At 47.0% G+C, this 19,596-nt stretch overlaps 1 protein-coding gene across 1 annotated transcript in view; it reads right to left on the bottom strand.

Annotated features, from left to right (window-relative positions):
• Positions 1-368: 368 nt before the first annotated feature.
• KMT2A (lysine methyltransferase 2A) overlaps positions 369-19,596 on the bottom strand; it is a 1,466,550-nt gene continuing 1,447,322 nt past the window's right edge. The window contains exons 32-35 of the mRNA XM_085645838.1: positions 8,127-8,234; positions 7,858-7,941; positions 7,078-7,207; positions 369-4,095 (exon numbers count right to left, since the gene is read on the bottom strand). Coding sequence (XP_085501964.1) covers positions 3,820-4,095; positions 7,078-7,207; positions 7,858-7,941; positions 8,127-8,234 — 598 coding nt within the window. The 3' untranslated portion in view covers positions 369-3,819. The remainder of the gene's footprint in view (positions 4,096-7,077; positions 7,208-7,857; positions 7,942-8,126; positions 8,235-19,596) is intronic.

The following is a 19,596-nucleotide window of genomic DNA, read 5'->3' as shown; positions in this document are numbered from 1 at the left end:
ACAGCCAGTGAATTATTTTACACATCATGAGGTTTCCTTTGGTGTGTATATTTCCCCCTCAGACTTTTACACAGAAATAAAAATGCTTTAAAACACAAACAAATGAAATGCCACTTGAGCAATCGCCAACGGTTATCCTTGTTTGGAAACCCTGCAGATAACGCCGTCTCCATATACAGTCCGGCAGCACAGCTACAGAGGTGGTGGGAAAGGAGCCTGGTAGGGCACTTCTGCTGCATGTAGTGATACAGCCACAGTTCAAATAGCAGCCTAGCTCTCAGATGATGACCGCGGAGGGTTGAGTGCAAGAAGTATTTACGGACAGTATTATTTATCGCTCTACAGAGTCACCTGATTGTATTTTAAAGAAAACACTCCTCAAGGTTTTTTTTTTTTAATTTCAAATTCTCACGTTCCATGATAGATGCCCATGAAAGTGGGTCTGTGACAGATGCTTTCCTCAACGACCCTAAAACAGAAGGATTTGGAGCAGCTGAGACCAGAAGGAATGTCTAGCTGGACAGTTAGGTCTTGAAGACATTGAAAAGTGAGAGTCCTGCCTCCTTTCCTCCTACACTACTACCCCTACTCTGTCAGTGCATCTTCAGCTAAAGTTGCAGCTGTCCGCTTAACTTTTTTAAAATCTTTAATAAAAAAAATATATATTTATATATCTCTATCTGTATATCAACCCGCCTCACACAGTGCAATATTTATCGGAAATGAAAAATTCTGTCTCCCCCGCCCCCATAAATACCCTATGCCAGGATGTTGTGTTTCCTAAGGGTGTATGAAGGAAATATGCAAGGACTGGTTGAAGAGGGAATGGGCTAGAGGACGCCCTACAATGTTGTCAAGGCTTTCAGGCTAAGCAGAGGATGAGATGTAGGGAGCAAGCCTCCCCAGTCGGGACATTTTTAGTATTTTGTTTTTTTTAACACCTTCTATATGATGAAATCCCAAGTGTGCACTATTTTCTCGTTGATGGTTTTCTAGTGCATATTCAAACATCTTGGTAAACCCAGTATTACAGCTGTTCTGGCTTCTACACAGGTGCAAGAACGTCAGGACTACTTTCAATACATTGCTGCTTTGATCAACAGCTGAGAATAGATCCCATGTGCACACCAAAACCTGTGTTATATTTTCTTTTGCTCCATGCCTGCCTGAAATAACCTTGCAACATCACAAAATAAAGTGAAACTGGAATCACAGAGGGGAGTTGTGTGCAGTCTTATTTGAGCACAAATATAGACGAGTGACAATGGCTTAACACATCGCTTGGGGTAAAGTCGATGCCAGCTTAATAAGTTAGAGTTCAGGGACACCTGACAAGGACAATCACACTCCTAAAACAGCAATATGTGGAGCATCATAAGAAGAGCAAACTATGAACTCCCCAATGTGAGTTACAGCTTCACTGGTGACCATGCCCAAGAAATGTTGCAGCCTCTCCCAACACCACACGTGACCTCATTTGAGGGAAAGGTCACCTTATCCATGGCTTCCAGAACCCCGTCAAAGCTTTCAGAAGCCAGCCACCAACCAGTTGCTGTGCTAAGAAAATTAAAAAAAGAAAGATTGTATTGAGGCGGTGGGGTTGAAGGGAAAGATTACTCCTCTCTGCATATATCTAAAATTCTATAACACTATTTCCTAAGACAATAATATAAACAACATCAAACTAACATCTCCTTTAAATTAAGATAACCACTTCTTAAAAATAGAGCCGTCACATAAGTGCTTTTCCCTATTTAAGTGCCTCTTTCTCGTAAAAAAATATACAAAATATTTACATCTATAAAACCTTAAATACTAAAACTGTAAACGGAACGGAGAGAAATCAGAGGATTTCGACGCAAATGGGTTGTCATGGGGCCGAGAAATAAAACCAAAAGGTTGAGGGTTTGCTCAGAGCATGACCATGGCCAGAGCAGAGGAAGACCAGTAGTGTCAGCATTGTCCTTGTCTCAAGACTAAATGAGGAAGGCTACAAGCATGTGCTTTGCCTCTATGCTCTTAAAAACGGAGTCTCTGGCAAATATCAAAGGACAACCACCACACCACTAAGGAAAAAGTGGGCCAGGCACTCGGACAATCACAACATATGAACCGCATACCTGTAATAGAGATGGCCCTCATGCACAACACTCTTAATATGCTACAGGATAGAGCATCAAAGAGAATGACACCCACTGCCACTCAGTAATAAGACAAGCCCTTCTCCACGAATCACTAGCCCAATATGTGCCTGATTTTTAGTCCACAATCTTCCGTGATCACTCATTCATTTGCTGTCAACCTTCTCCCATGGCGGATGTCAAGCATTCTTTTTATATAAAATGCCATCACTCACACTTAATTAGTTCCAATCCTTCGCACCTGTCTGAAAAGCAATCATCTACACTCCAATGTCCTTCCTCAGATATGAAAAAGCCATTGCACACATTCCTTGCCAAGTCATTTCTCTCATCTGAAAAGCGACTGACCACACTTATGGGATGCCTACGAAATGTCTATTTCCAAGCTTTTTAATGCCCACACTTTGCTAGCAACAAGCTGTCCACACATTTGAAATGTTATACCCAGCTAATGCGAAAATTCTACTCAAATTTTACAAGTGACCTCATTACAGGCAGTGTCAATCCCTCCTCGCATCTGGAGAGAGACGGTCAACTCACCTATGAAGAGCTAATGTGCAAATGACAAACATTCCTTTTATCGGAGGAGCACTTTTCTGTGGACTGCCTGTTCCATTCCTTCCTTTTACTATAAGGGGGAACTTCCCCTCCTGTTCGTACAAGGCCATCTCAATCAAATCTCTAAGGTTGCACATGCTATAAATATTAAACTAATTAACTACAGGAAACTAAAAAATCATGCAAGAGAAAGCAAAAGTCCACCCTTGCCACTCAATGACCCAAATCTCTGGAAAGGGTCAAATAGAGCCCTTTTGGCTTCTCCTGCTGTAACGACAGCCACATTAAGTCGACGACCCTCCGCTTTTAACCAAAAGAAGATTGCATGGACCACGGGAGACAGGCTGCTGAACAAAGGCAGTAATATGGATAAGGCAAAAGTCCAATGCTTTCAGGGAAAGAGAAGCTTTCCCTTCAAAATTACCAATATGAAATGTGGCCCAGACTAACGGCAAAAATTCACATTCTAATCAGACATAAGATGGAAAGCTGACCTCTTCACAACCAAATCTACACCTCTTGCCCTCCAATGCCAGCATGAGGACTGTGAAACCTAACAGGTTGACACAATGTGTCAGATCAGATGCTGAGGTAAACCATGATCAGTACCCTCTGGTTCTTGGGAACCCTCCTAAGGAGATTATCGTGTGGGAAATCAGGGTGACTGTTGTTGTGGCCCCTGGCCACAAACCATTTACCACCCAGAATCACTACTGAAGTCCAGCCTCACTAATTTAAGGATTCTTTTGCTTGGTAGACTGGGTGGTTGAGGCATCAGTCCCTTATATTTAAACTCTTAGTCATGTCATCTTGCCCAACATTCATGCACCACTAGTAACATGGGTGGCAAAATGTAGAAGTGTTTAAAGAAACCCATGCATTCATGGACTCTTCTAACAAACTTGCGTTCTTTTTCAGAAGACACACAGGCAATGGATAACGATGGCGTAGGGACACAGAACCGTATGGACTAGGGCATGAAACAAGGTCCTTTCTGCCAGCAACTGAGACTAAAACGAGACCTGGGTGTGTCCTTATTCTCTTCCACCTCTGACCAGCCCATGCCTGAGTCTTTGTTCAACTCTTAGCCAGAGCACTCTGGCAAATCTATAGACAAGTTCTAGTTCAGAAACTTGCGACATTTCTTGGCTCCACAGTTGCAGGGCAGTTTGTTACGGGCGTCCTCCAGAGGGAACTTGTAGTCATAGGTCAGCTCCTCTCCACGGTAGATCTTGCGCACAGCAAAGATGATGATGCGTTTCATCCCATCGATATTGATGACTCGTGAGTAGCAATTGGGTTCACACGAGTGGTTGATGAAGCGGGCAGCGTTTCCGTGCATGGTAGCGTCCACTACCTCAGAGTCATCAATGCGGAACATATAGCAGCCAATCCCCTGCATGCACAGAGAGGGGAAAACGTGTTAGGGTGCATTATGACACTACTATATACACAAACAGCAGGCGTTCCGTGTGAGGGTGCTCTCCACAAGCCTGGTGCTACCAACCACACAAAGCATATGGACCAATATCCATTGTATTACTGGTGCTTCTGAACAGGGATGCTATACACGTATTAGTCAGTACCACCCTACAGGACTTCCAACGAGACAGCACTACCCCTTCTGAGCAGGGATGGAATAATTTAAATATCACAGAAAAGGCAATTCTCAGGAAGACATCTGTACTTTAAATTGAAAAGCACCACAATTCTAGGTATGGCTGCTGATTGCTTATTTTTTTTGGACATCAGCACATTTTGACATATGTGTTACACTTGACAATGAGGACACTTTCTAGCATGGCTGCTACAAGATTAATGATACAACCTACAACTACTAAACTGCCAACAGAGCAGACCATGCACTTGAGCAGGAAGTACCATGACAGAACAGATTTCTCCTGAAGCATGATCAAGCCTTTTGACGTTGTGCCAAGGTATGTCACAGAATATGGTCAAATGCTTTGACAATGAAAGCCCAGGAATCTGCAGTGGAGCCTGACTGGAACTGAGCCTTCTACAATCTTTAGAACCTTGTGGCTTTTTCTACCCAGTTACATTTTAGACCATAGTAGGTATTTCTACAAAATGTGTTTTATTGTATTCTGTACTTTATTTGACCAACATAACAACAGCCACCACTATAAGGATTCCAGCATTAGAAAGCAGAAGAATCCTTCAGCTAAAATCTATCACACCACCATCCTTTTCTCAGGTTGATTAACTGCATATAAGGGTAATTAATTCAAACAGCGGATGAAGAATTACCAGGAACAGTACAGATAAGTAAGGGAACAGGCAAGCAAAGAAAATTGAAAAGGCGATAAGGTTTAGGCTACAGGAGGGGATGTGTGGAAGCCAAAGGTTTTATTCTCCATAAATGAAAAAATGTCAAAGTTGATTAAGAAAGATATATGTGAAAGGAAGATGAAACATGGTTTGGGGCCTTTTTTCTGTTTTATCCCCAAAAGGAAATTCACAGTATTTATTCGAATTTCCTAAAAGAGCCAAAGACTAGTAAAAATAAAACAGGGATGTGGAATACCTATAGCCCGACGCCCGGAACATATTGTTTGGGGTCAAGGGCAACAAGTTTTCATGTGTAGTTTGTCCTTGGGATAAGTAGGGCCAACCCCATACTGCACAAACCCTTTGGCTGCCAGTTTACAGTACCACATTATGGATCAGGAAAGGGCAATGTCTGCAGTTAAGGTAATATTTGTGTCCATGTGTTAAATGTTGTTCAAGCTTGTATTTATGGTTCATTAATGCAAACCCTTTATTATTAGGGTGAGTACTAAAAGTAAATGCTGTAAGCTCGTCCTGCACTACTGACGGTGGTTCCAGTATAAATGTGTACACACGTTTTCAAAGTTTAGTAATATGAGGCTTTGTATAATGCTCCCAGAATGCTCTCTGATTATATGCAAATATTTGCCGAAGCTTGAAAGCAGGAGCGATGATTCTTTGCTTTCAAAATAAAATGTAAAAAAATGCAAGTAGGAAAAAACATTTTGCTAAACTACTGTAAGGTTTTAGGTACCATATCTTTGCAGCATCATTTAGCTCCATGTTGATGTATGCTTGCATTTCCCAACAATATTCATAATGGAAAATCAGCGTAACCAGTTTAAATAAGATTATGGGAAACAAAAATAAACAAGCATTGGCAAAGCCAGTAGGTCTGAAATTGGTGGTCAGCCTTATGGTTTTGTCAATGCGTGACTTTTCTAAGGTATGGTTTTTGTAAAACCCTATCGGTGTGTGAGCTGCTGGGCTCTCACCATTCTAAGAAGCATTGGCAAAATCAAAAATTGTTTTTGCTCTCAAAAAGCACACATTGCCACAGCAGTTCCAGGCACTGAACAAAACTACTTTGTGTGCCAATATGCTCCTTGTAAAAGAGCAGAATACTGTCACTTACAGTGAAGCCACCTGATAGAACGAGAGAAAAAGAGAGAGACAGAATTTTATTAAACACAAGGGTCATGGTTAACGCCAGGCCTAATTAGAGGCCAATTATTGATGAGAGTCTCAAAAGTGCATCCATTGTATATATCCTTGCATTAAGTGCATGTATATAGTTTCCGTGAATTCACAAGAATTTACAGAAGTAGGCCAAGAAATAGTACTCCTAGAAAATATTTGTGAACTGCATTTTAGCACGAGCAAATTTGCATGTGTAGATTTGCTCAAGTGAAAATCTGAATGTTTCAAGTTCACTTTTCCTCCAACCACTTTTTTCCCAACCCTGAAAGAAGTTTTACATCTGCCACTGTTAGGAGTAAATTTCCAAACTTTTTCAGTATGGGAAAAGATTAGAAAAGAGTTGGTGCAAACCCTTAAAACACGCAAGTTAGTAGGTTAGCACAGACTCAAAAGGGCATTCCAACCCTTGAACTATTGCTTACCACTACCTTCAGCCCCAGCATGTAGGGAATTGCTAGTATTCAACCCTACTATGGTACGAGCTCTGGCATAATTAGTGAGGCTATATCAGAACTCTTAAATAATGAGATTGCTGCCGTACTTTGTCGCTGTATTACATGGCACAAAAGGGACAAGCGGATTTTGTTAAAGGACAAGTAGATTTATGAAGCAACCTGCCCCATGGACAAGTAGATATTTTATTAAATTCCACACCCCCTGATAAAATACAACTAAATGGAGCAGCCGGAGAATAACCAAATAATTTAATTGCATATCACATGGACCTCTTACTGTGTCCATTACACACTTCCGCATCCCACAAAGTTATTCCTTGGATCCGTAAAGCATGCTTCCCCAATCAATTTCCCCTGTGCACGCGAAGCAACAATCCCAAAGGAGGGCAAACATGCCTCACTTCACAAAGCATGGCACTCTCATCAAATCTCACCTTGCTGTCATAGTATTTCTCCCGTTTGTCTGTGAGAGTAGATCGGATCACATTTCCAGAGTATTCGATCACCATCTCACCTGCATCAATGTTTCGCTTGCAGAACAAACCACGGCCATGGATAGGAGACCTGTGTAAGAGCAACACACTGCCTGAGAACACCAATATCATCGAATGCATACTGAAATTCTTGTAGTGTGAAGAGCATAGCATGATGCCAACCTTGATGGGCCCCATAAGAATCTAGTAATAGGGAGGCAGCAACTGATCTCAGTGAGGGAGGGGGAGGGGATTTATAAGCCTGTAGCATGGAGAGAACTCCACTTGAAGAAAGTGACCGAGTGAAATGAAACAGTAGCAACGGAAGAGGTCATCAGTCCCTGGCATATGGACCTCTTTGACTGGGTAGTTCAGCTCGGTGACTTCACACAGAGTGAATTTGTGTGACAGAATTGTGTACGCTCAGGTTGGTGTCCATACAAGCGGGCTCCATGAGGCGTAAGTACTGGTGTGTGACCTTGGTCTCAGTGGGTGCGAGACCCCTGGGTATGTAATACTGGGAGCATGCAAAGTTGGTGTCAGTGAAGTGTGGGACCCATGAGGCTCTAGTTTCAATAGTTTCAATAAGTGTGAGTGCTATGGGTGTCTGCAACAAGAGGTTGAAACTTTGTCAGTCAGTGCGGGACCAGTTGTGCAATAGCAATCATAAAGTGAATGTTGTGCCAGAGTTACATTGTTGCATATGCCTTGCTACAGTTGGGTCTTGCAAGTAATGTTTACCTATAGACACCAACAGCTTCTTTTGAGGTCTTCTTCAAGTGTCGGAACCTCATTGGCATCGGTAGGTCCATGCTGGTAGCCCTCCTGTACCAAATGCAGACAAAACGCACCTCAAATATAACATTTGCCACCAATTTACAATACATCACATCAAATACATACTCTTCTGAAAACACAGGATTATGATTTGAACAGGCATAACAAAGAAAAGGAACCAAGATATTTCTGCAGCAGCAAAAACACCCTGTACCACCAAAAAGCCTTCATACCTGGCAGACTTGAGCTGCACTTCCTCCTCTTCCTCATCATTGGGGTTGTAGTCAGGAGGCTGCCGATGTTTTGAGGCCAGAAAGTTGAACATATCAAATGCTGATTTCCTATAGATGTAGGTTGCAGAGAAATATGTATGTGGCCATTAGAAAGGTGATGTTGAGAGTTGCATGCATAATAGCTGAGAGATTGGATCATGCTCTTCTCTACGCTACATACACAAGTACATATCAGTAAGCTTTCACTTGTACATTATGGCATAAGAAGAATTTCTTTAATACAGAAAAAGGACATACTTCTAAAAGATCTATGTTGGAGAGAAGATGATCTCATTAACTAATTACATTATATAAAACCCACTAAGAAGACCCCTAAAAAAACAACAACAAAAAAAACAACACAAAAAAAAGGAGTAGTTACCAAAAATATTTTCTGTGTGCTCGTCTCAAAGATCTCTTTGTGGTTTCAGCTCATTTGAGCAGAAGTGTATGGACTTCCTCTTTGGGCAACTACCTTTTCTAGCAATCTCAGTTGAATGGAGACTACCACAAACTTGGTTGAATGCTGCTGAAAATGAATTCTATGTCAGGACCGGAGGCGAGGATTATGCCCATCTTTCTCCACTATATAAACAGAAGCCATTTTAAAGTAACCAGAAAAAACTATTATTGCCATGAACCCTTGGGAATATCACAACATCATAGAGTACAGCATATAGAGTGTCCGCTGTAGCTCCACCAATCCGGATAGCCCAGACTGCTCATAGTCCTTTATCCCTGCTGGTTATGCCTCCTCTTTCTTTGATGCTGGCAGCCAAGATAAGTGTCCTCTCTCTTTTCTCTCAGAATTGATTGTGGCCTTCGCATTCCTTAGCCTGCTGTTGCTATGCGATTTGCAGGTGTCCATTGATAGTGTTTATGGGATTAGCTTATGCTAATTTCACTGCTCTGTTGCGAGCGCATTTGTTTATTGTTAATATTTGTTCTCTTGACTTATGCTAATTAGCAGCGCTGTGGCGAGAGCGTTGAATTTTATATGCGCATGTAATTTGCTTTTTGTTAAAGCTTATCTCCTTTCTTCCCTGGGGGCGCCTGCTACTCGGGTCGGCCATTGTCTGACCGCGGGAGTGTCTTACGCTCTTTCGCAGCTCTTCTGTGTGTCACAGGCTTGGCGGTGCAGTCCTCCTGCCTATAGAGGGCGCGCAAGATGCGTTCTCGACCCGCTCCGCATTCCGCGCTTGACAGGAATCAGAGCTGCCGCCGCGGGGGAGCCTTGTTACTGCTGGAGAGTGACGCCCACAGTTTTGTGGGTCTGTACGCTGTGTGAACAGTGCTCTGTGCTTCGCTGCATTGACAGCTTGTTCCTTACGCCTATTAGGTCGGTATTTTTCTAGACCAATAACACCCAGCCACCCATATTTGGGCTCACCGGCTCTGGACTGCTAATTATTTGGGTTAATACCTGCCCTCCTTCTTGAGTCTGCCCCTTTTGAGTGGGTTTACACCCCAAACAAATTAATATTGACCTGATTAGGTTGATACCTCAGGGATTACTTACCTCTATTATGGCACATTACACTGAGGACCTTGGGGAGGAGGGCCCCCTTACTATGGGATGACGATTTATATGATGCTGTGGATGCATCTATCCACAGGGCAGTCTCAGAGGCCATGGCACTCCTGGAGAATCGCCTCTCCCGCCAAATTGAGCAGGCATGCGAAAAATTGGCTCGGGCTGTGCCGGTCCAACTGGCCCCGTCTTCATTCCCTCCGGACACCCAAACACCTCTGGCGAAGCGCACCCGCGAAGTGGGAGTAGACCCTGGCACTTTTGCCCGCCTTAAACAGGCATTTCTGGACAGTACCACCCCGACACCCCCCCTCCTGACCCTTCTGACAGGGACCATAGGGATACGGATGAAGACGCAGGCCCTTCATGCCCCTGGCTCCCCTCCCATCAGTGTCACCTGCCCAACCTGACCAGGGCCTCTGCGCAGACATGCGTGACATCCTTCACCCGAGGTCTTCAGATTGGGCTCCTTCAGACAAGGTCGCACTGTATGGGGCGAGCCGCATCTGGAGACCCCTGTAGAAGGAGGCCCGCAAATGCCTCAGGGCGGAGTGCCCCCGCCCATCTCTGGAGGGCAAGGTAGCGGCAACGCCTGATATCGACCCACGCATGGCTACCTTCCTCCAGAAATTCGTCAAAGACCCCACAAAAGGCATGCCAGGACAAGTTACTTGACACCTTGGGGCCTCTGATGACATGGCAGAGGAGGCGAAGTCCTCCGTGTCCCTCACCTCCCCAGACACTGTCATCTTGGGCCCAACGCGCCATGGTATTCCTTGGCAATGCCAACTGCGCTTTGTTCACCGAGCGACGCAGATCTCTGTTTATTAAGGTGGATCCCAAACTCGGAGATCTGGCGGATTCCGAGGCAGGCCAGGTGGCACAGGGGGTCCTTTTCGGGGACCCCTTCATAAAGGAGCTCAGCAGGTTTGTAAATACCTTCACTTTATTGGACAAGGCACAGTCCTCCATAAAAAAGGTATTTCATCCATGTGTTTTCAGGGTGGGCCGGACGAGGTAAGGGCCGCTCGTCCGGCCGACCCAATCATTACACTCCAAGACAAGGCTCCCACCAAGGCCATATCAAGATCAGGCCAGATTCGGCAACTTTTATCCCACCAGAGGGAGACGTGGCATGCACAGAGGTGGCCGGGGAGGTGGTGCCTCCAACACAGCTGGTGAGTCATATCTTCTTCCAAATAAGGGTAGGGGGCTGTCTGGGTCATTTTTTCCAGGCTTGGACTTCCATCACGGGAGATGCCTGGGTCCTTCAAACTGTTCCAGGATTTCGGATAGAAATTTACAGGAACCCCTCACAACCCGTTCCCCCTCGACCCATCACCTTTTCCACAGAAGATGGCGTTTTGGTGGATCAGGAGGTGCAGTCCCTCCTAGACAAAGGGCCTATCGCCCGAATCCTTCCTCACCCCAGAGGTTTTATCAGCAACCTCTTCTTGACGGACAAGGCGTACGGCGGGCAACGCCCAGTGATCAACCTTCGCGAGTTCAACGAGTGGCTCATATATCGCCACTTCAAGATGGAGGGAATTCACCTCATCCGAGATTTACTATGACCACAAGATTGGATGGCGCGCTTGGATCTCAAGGACGACAACCTCTTGATTCATATTTTTCCCCTGCACAGGAGGTTCCTTCAATTCTGTTGGGGAGGACCAGACCTGTGAGTTCACCACTCTGCCCTTCGGCCGATCCTCGGCTCCGTGGTGCTTCACGAAGGTCCTCAGACCGGTGCTGGAACGCCTTGGGCATCAGGCTCATTGTATACCTCGCCAAAATCCTGTCGATGGCTCAGTGTCCCCAAACTCTCTCCCAGCAGCTGCAGACTGCGGTCAACTTCCTGCAGGGCTTGGGGTTTGTGATCAACGAAACCAAATCCACCTTGGTTCCTTCCAAGAAGGTGATTTTTCTGGGTTTCTCGATCGAATCTGTCGAAGCTACTCTCAGCCTCCCATTCAGGAAGGTGACAAAGATCCACCACGAGATTCGGCGGGCTACAACGAAACCGTGCATCTCTCTTCGGCCAGTAGCCCGCATTGTGGGACTCCTGTCCTCGTCAATCCAAGTGACATTTCCAGGGCACTTAACACTACCGGGCCCTTCAGCGCCTGCAAGCTGTGCACCTCCGCAGAGGTCTGTCGTATTACTAGCAGCTCTCTCCAACTCAGGAGGCCAGGGCTTACTTAGTGGCTGGCAGGAGGCTGGAGCTTACTTGGTGGCTGGCCAACATGGGAGTTTGGAATGGGGGAGCGATATTTGGCTCAGCGCCAGATTTAGCCATCTAGTCCTACACCAGCAGGGCAGGCTAGGGTGCGAGATGTGGAGAGTTTACCACCAGAGGACTATGGTCACCACAAGAACGACAACCACATATAAATTGTTTAGAGCTCCTAGCGGTGTGGTTTGAGATCCAATGTTGGACCAAGGACTCCATTCAGCCCTGCGTACTCCTCAAGATGGACAACGTATCTGCAGTCAGATACATCAACCACCTCAGAGGAACTCTGTCCGAGGCCCTCTCCGATCTGGCTGCAAACTTTTGGCAATATTGCCTAGACCGTCAGATTTCGGTCACGGCGGAGTACCTACCCAGTCAGGACAATCAAGCGGCGGATTACCAGTCAACCACTTCCACGATGTGAGTCTGTGGAAACCCCATCCAGGGGTGTTCAGGAACCTGAACAGCAAATGGGACCCCTTCTCAGTGGATCTTTCCGCCTCTCGCCTGGCCATCCACGGCCCAGGTTTTTAAGTTGGAAACCGGGCCCACGAGCAGAGAAGACAGATGCATTCCTTCAGGACTGGCACGGGAAGCAGCATTACAGCTTTTCCCCCGTTCACCATGTTAACCAGGGCTTCAGCTCAGGACCGGTGGCAGGTAGCGAGTGTGGCATTGGTCACACCGATTTGGAGATCACAACCCTGGTTTCCAGTTCTTCTGGAACTTTCTTGGGATCTCCAATCCCTCTCCCCCGTTTTCCAATGCTACTCCTCAATCCAGTGCATCAGCCTCACTCGCTAGTAATGCAGGAGTCTCTCAGTCTTATGGCGTGGCAGATTACCAGGGATTATGGGCGGTCACAGGCCTTTTGGGCACGGCAGAAAAGTTTATGTGAAAAGCATGGGCGGACAGTACGGTCAAGCAGTACAGATCTACCTGGAGGAGATGGTCACTTTGGTGTTTGCGACGGGATCTCGATTCCGTGGCAGCAGACGCGACTCATTTCCTAATTTCCTTTGCGTCTTTGGCCAAGGAAGGCCTGGCCTACAGGACGATTAACACTTTTTTGTTCGGCCATCTCTGCAGGTCACTCAGCAGTGGACCGCACGGGAGAACACTCTTTTGTTTGCCGCCCCATGCAGGGAATACGCCTCTCTCTCCCCCCAGAACCCAGGTAACTCTGTGCTTTGGGACGTGAACCAAGTGCTGAACCTTTTTATCTCCTGGCAACCAAACCGGTTCCTTTCCAGGAAAGAGCTGTCGGCTAAATTAGCCATGTTACTCTGTTTGATCTCCTGTAGAAGAGTATCAGACGTTTGTGCCTTGGACATCTACGGTAGGATTTTTTCCCCTCAGGAGTTACTTTCACAATTTGACGAAGAACCAAATGTGGGACGAAGGCGATCTCGTACCCGGCCTTCCCTGATTGTCCCACATTGTGTGTGGTGTCGTGTCTTAAGGACTATGAGGGAATGTCAGAGGACTTGCCCCCCCCGAGCAACAGCTTCTCATCGCTTTGCGGAAGCCACATAAAGCTGTCTACTCACCCATGATCGCCCGGTGGGTAAGGTGGGTCGTGCAGGAAGCGGTGATAAACCTCCGAGCCTTCGGAGCTCATTCGACTAGGGGGGCGATGGTCTCTAAAGCTTTTTCTATAGAAGCCTGTATGGAGGACATACTCAACGCTGCGGACTGGTCCTCGGACTCTACATTAAAACAGTTTTACTTTAAACCGGTTCTACAAATAGCCCACTTGGTGGTCAGTAAGCTTTAAACAAGCATAATCCTCGCCTCCAGTCCTGACATAGAATGAAAAATGTCCTAGCTATCGGAACAGAAAGTTTCAATTCTATTAAAGACTCGGAGGCGAGGATTATCCCTCCCAAAGTATAGCAATGGGCTTGTTTTCCCCACCCTTGTTCTAGAGTAAGTAAGCCCTATGTTCAATTTCATATGGACTTCAAATGTTGCTTGTTTGCAAGTACAGTTCCAGTGATGCTATTGCATGTATTCTTCCTTTTCAGGGCTACACCTTGGCCATGGCCACCCCTTAAAATGTACTATCTAATTTCAGGTTCAGACACAAATAAAACAAGATGCATGAGAGGTCAAGGACAGCTGATCTTGCGTGACAAAAGAGGAGGAATAACCAGGGATGAAGGACTATGAACAGGCTGGGCTATCCGGATTGGTGGAGCTACAGCGGACACTCTATATGCTGGACTCTATGAAGATGTGATATTCCCATGGGTTCATGGGAATGGTAGTTTTTTCTGTTTACTTTAAAATGGCTGCTGTTAATAAAGTGGAGAAAGATGAGCATAATCCTCACCTCTGAGTTCTTAATAGAATTGAAACTTTCCGTTACGATAGCTAGGACATTTTTCATTCGGTTCACGTATTTGTATATCATGTTTTCAACACACTGTACATGATGAGAATAGTACCATTATAACACAATTTTGAAGTTGAATCAAGTCATCTATCATTTAATCATGTAAGTAATTTGAAAATACAAAATCTATATTGCACGTTACCAACTTTATTCAACAATGTGTTTAATACGTAAGAAAGTTCACATTAGCATTACATTTTTCCCTATAGTCTGCCCTTTCCCTAAATTTTATGATACACTGTAATGGATGTCTGAGTTTTTCGTTAAACTAAATAAACAATATTTACTTATCTGTCACAGTAGTTCCTCCAAATTCATTACAACAGTTACTCCTCATACCCAAGGTAAGTTACTTCCTTGTAATCCAAGTCCAACAAGTGACTTTCCTTCGATAACGGGTTTTCTGGTAGACACTATCTAAAAGCAGGTTCCTCTCCTTGTGAATTTCCTCAGGTGCTAGACTAGATCCGGAAACCTTTGTAGCAATTCGCTCACAAGTCGACAGGTGTCATTGTGCGGGTCCCCCCTGTCCCGGACATGACATCAGGGCCACCATATATGCGCCACCTCTGTGCCCTGACATCAGTTTCTTTCTGACCTCCATCTGCACTGATGGACGTGAAGATACTGAAATCAGTTTATAGCAGCGTGCAGACTTTAGGTTGGACTCTTATTAATAGATGATATGAGTCCATTCCACAGAACAGGGAGGCGGAAATGTCAGTTAGAAATCTGCAGTTAGAGTCTCTACCAGAAAAGGTGTTACAGAAGGTAAATAAATTGTCCTTCTTATATACTTCTAACCACAGATTTGTCAACTTGTGAATAGATACCAGAGCAGAACCTCTCCAGGTGGTGAGTCTGTCGAATGGCTCAGATCAGGAAATCCTGCAAGACAGATTAGAAAAAGTTCCCATACCACCGGACTGGTTATTCGTCGTGGGACAAGATTCAGATCCGAAACCACTTCATCTTCAACCGTCTGGGCACTTTGGACTTCGATGACCTTTGCTTCGGGAACCGAGACTGCATCTGGGCAGACTCCTGCTGCTCTTGGTCTCGTCGTTCAGACAGTCTTTAGTTGTCTGTGCCTGTGCTCCATACAGGTTCTTCTTTAGGCCCGTGGGCATCGAAGACATCCAAAGGAATCTTCCTTGGAGTAAAGGAGTCACTCCCCTGCATCTGCAGGCACCGCAACCAAGCTGACCGGTCTACTGCTCCTGACGTCCAACGGACTCCGAGTGGTTCTGCAACTACCACCTCGAGACCTGCCGTGTCTTCTCAGCAAGTTGCAAGTCAGAATCCCTTGTTGGACTAGCTGGAGCAGTACCCCTGTGCACTGTGTTGACGTGCCGTTGATAAGGCTTGCTGACTCTCTTCCCCAGAGATCTTCGGGCTTCAAGAAGCTCCAGCATCTCTTGCTCCCAAGATCTTCATCCTCACCGCATCCTCTGCACCGTGGGCCTGCATCATTGGTGAGCTACTCGAGGTCCTCTTGCGACTCCTCTGCCTTCGGCCTGTGGGTCCTCTTAAGGGACCTATTTGGCTTCAGTGGGCTTCCCTGCTTGGTTCGGGCCTGCTCTGACTCTCCTGCACTTGGTAAGTCCCATGGAACTTGCTTGTCCCGACACTGCACTTTCTTCGTTTTCCTCGTCTATTGCTGCTGCCAAGGCTCGTTGGTAGTCCTGCCGGACACCGACCCACTGGCTCTCGACTTCCGACGTGGGACAGCTCTCAGCGGTGGCCCATGCAGGTAAGAGTGGTGGTGCCGGGTGAGGGGGCATTTCAATGGACAATGACAAGGGAAAATTAAATAAATAAAGAATTCATTTCGCCTCGTCATCGTCCGTCGGAATCCCCGCCACCCAGCCCCCACTGCTCTTACCTACAAGGGCCACGGCTGACAGCCCGTGAACGGCTCCTGGTCTTCCAGTGTCGCCTGGTCCTCACTGCTGCAGCAACAAGGGCATGTCAACTCTCCTGCACCTTCTGTCATCTGTAGTCATTGGTCTTCCATGTCACTTGGTCACTCCAGAGTGGCATAGACTCTATCCCCTCTGCTTGCAGGTACTCCTCAGGAATCCACCCTTGGATTCCACCAGACACTTTCACCTTCTTCGCCAGCAGCTTCTTCACTGAAGTCCTCCATTGTGGTCTACAGCAGTTTCCGACGTCACTCCACACCTATGCACCCTGCTTTCCTGGTTTAAGTATCCTGGTTCATGAGGTATCCACGGATGGGGTGATTCTCCAGCCTTCCATCTTCCCCGGGGTTTCTTCAGGGTCGTCTGGGAAGGGTCCTTCTTGAAAACTGCAACTTCCCCATTGACTTGTATTAAGCACGTCGTAGTGTTTCAACTCTGCACATGCCCTCCATGGGGTTCCTGGGTACTTACCTTGGGTTCCCAGCTCTTCTAAGTCTTCTGGGTCCAGTCTTGACTTCAGTCTCGGTTTGCATTCCACTTTCTTAGTATATGGTTTGGTCTACCACGGGAGACCATTGTGTATTTGTGCTACTTACCTGTTCTATTGTTGAAGTATTGTGATATCATCTCCGATTAGGAGATATTGCAATGTGTTAGTGTTTATAATGAATACATACTTTTAGATCTACATTGTGTGGTTCTTTTTCACTTAACCTACACTACATGATTAGTACTGGTAAAACAAGCTGCTTTACACTCCTTCTGGACTAAGCCTGAAGGCTGCTCTCCTCAGTCTAGGTCCACTCTCTCCCTGCAGCTCTGCTGTGCCGTCTCTTGCCTCCAGACCCCGACCTCCTCCTTGGGAGGTTCAAGGCTGCTGTCCGCTCCTGCGCCTGCTGCCCGCTCCAACTGGGACCAGACTGCCTGCAACCACCTTAACCTTTCTCAGCCGTTTTTTTCTTAATTTTTCCCTGTTGTGCCACTGTTATTGTGCCCATCTGTGTCTTGCTCTAATTCCACCACTGTTTATATTTTCTCGTGCCTGCCTGTTCCTTTCGCCGCTGCTGCCCCTGCGGCCTCTACCCCCTGGAATTCCCCCCGGAATTCCCCCGCTCCCGCCTCTCCTCCCTCCCAAATACCCTACTTAAGATTACTTCACGTAGAATTATCCCCAGGCGTGAGACTGGATCCGGAAACTTTTTTGCCACAGCATCCCAGCGCGCCGAGGGCGGGGCGACATTACGCGACTCCGCCCAGGCGTTGTCTGCGTAGGTGACGTCAGCGAGGTCACATAAGACCCGCCCCGGCGCACCTATGTCCGTTTTCTTCTGAGAACGTTTCCGCACCACAACGCGGAACCACCAGGTAAAAAACTGTGGAAGCATGGGAACAGTGTGCGAAGAGCAGAAAAATTGGAAAGAAACGGTGACTAACAATACCATCAAAGTAGTGCCAACACCGCAGAACCCAAGGGCAGGGAAAGAACAAGCAGAAACATGCGCAGTCACCCCGCCAGCACATAGACAGCCTCCCATCCCAGTGCCCCGGAGGGGGAAGAACATGCGTAAACGCATGGCACACTTAGTAAACCCACTCCCCCCATCCTGAGCAAGGAATGGGGCCAGTCCTAAGACAGATAGGAACAACAAACTTCCAACCCATAAGGGACAAGGGCAAGACCTGGCCAGATGACCCTTAATTAGAGGATAGCAATGGAAGGGAGGGAGGGGAGGAGGACAGGGATAGGAAGCAATCGCCCTCAAACCTGGAGTAGCCAGAGCAGCAGGGCGCCGGAGCACCGGAACCCCATCCTCCAAAGAACCAAAGGAGGAATGAACCGCCGCCAGACGGAGTCACCGGTCAAAAACAAGGAAGGCCCTCACAGGAGACACAGCCCCCCACCGGGAGGCCAGTACCGAAGACCAACCCAAGGGTCCTCGCAGAATAGGGGAGGATGGGCGGGCCATGAAGGAATCTGCGGCTAGAATCGTCTCTACCAGATACATCGTTACCGAAGGTTAGTAACTCGTACATCTGATAGAGACTACTAGCCGCAGATTCCTTCACGTAGAATAGATACCCTAGCAATACCCCCCAGGAAGGAGGGTCTGCGAAAGGACCCCACCAGCCAATGCAGAACAGAGGGCCCCACAGGGGACCAAATCTGTGGACCAGGTACAAACTTGCCCCTGCCAGGCCAAGGGAACCCCACCGACCCCAAGTGGATGTAGGAGGGAAAGAAGGCTGAAGAGGCTCGTACAATCACAGCAGAGGAACCAAGGCAAGGACTGAGAGGACGAAGCACGCCACTCCCCCACAAGGCAACATAGCTTCCGCTCACTGCCAAGACAGGAAAGCGGAAGAAGAAGAAGAAGCCTAGAGTGCCCAAGGAAACGAGGGAAAAGAAGGCAAACCCACTCCAGATGGAGAGCAGCCGCCAGCCAGACCAACGACGGCAGTCAAAGCCAGAAGCAAGAAGAACAGCCGGAGGCCCCAGGAAGGCCGAGTAGGTGATGCCTTGCAAGGGAGAACACAGGAACATCCCAGACCCTAGAACAGGAGCAGGGAGAGGAGGAGAGGCACGGACCACCACTACGAGTGGCTGCGCACACGACCTCAGGAAGCAAAGCAACCTACTTAAAGACCATGGAGAACAGGTACCCGAAGGCGACCAGAACCCTTTAGCAGAGCGTTAGCCATATGACAGCTACCACTACCCCACATAGGGTACGTTAAATCCCAAGATATGGGAACCCTCTTTGGAAGAACTTCCGCAGCGGAGGAAAAAGCAAAAGAACCACGGGGAAAAAACACCCCAGCTGAAGGCTTGACAAGCAGCCCAAACAAAGCAGAAGGCCCAATCTCAGGGCCAAGTCTGCGCAACAACTCCTACAGAATTCACACACAATCAACACAAGGGCCGTCCAGCAGCCAACAATGCCAAAGTCCCAAGGAAGGACGTAAACAGCCAGAAAACACACTACACAGCCAGAACAGCCGGCCTAAGAAGGCCCAAAAGCAACCCAACTCAAAAGTCACTGAGGAGGGGACAGAGGAGGAGGATGAGGACAAGGAGGAGGAGGGGGACAAGGCGGAGGAGGACGGGGCCCTTGTAGGAGAGTAGGGTCTGCTTTCTATGTTCACCCCACTTTTTTGCTTTTGCTTCACTGGTTTTCGACTTAGATGTGGCTGTGGGCCTGCTAATCAGACCCACAGCCCAGCTGTTCTTTCTCTAAATTCATACTATGTACTTTAGGCACATAACCCAATTGGTAAGGATCACCTTATAGGTCCCTGTACAGTGTACCTTAGGTACCCAGGGCCTTGGTGTACCCTTGGCC

The sequence above is a fragment of the Triturus cristatus genome, chromosome 3_1 (assembly GCF_964204655.1).
Source record: "Triturus cristatus chromosome 3_1, aTriCri1.1, whole genome shotgun sequence".
NCBI lineage: Eukaryota > Metazoa > Chordata > Amphibia > Caudata > Salamandridae > Triturus > Triturus cristatus.
The sequence above is the reverse complement of the archived record's forward strand: the minus strand, read 5'-3'. Positions and strand labels throughout refer to the sequence as shown.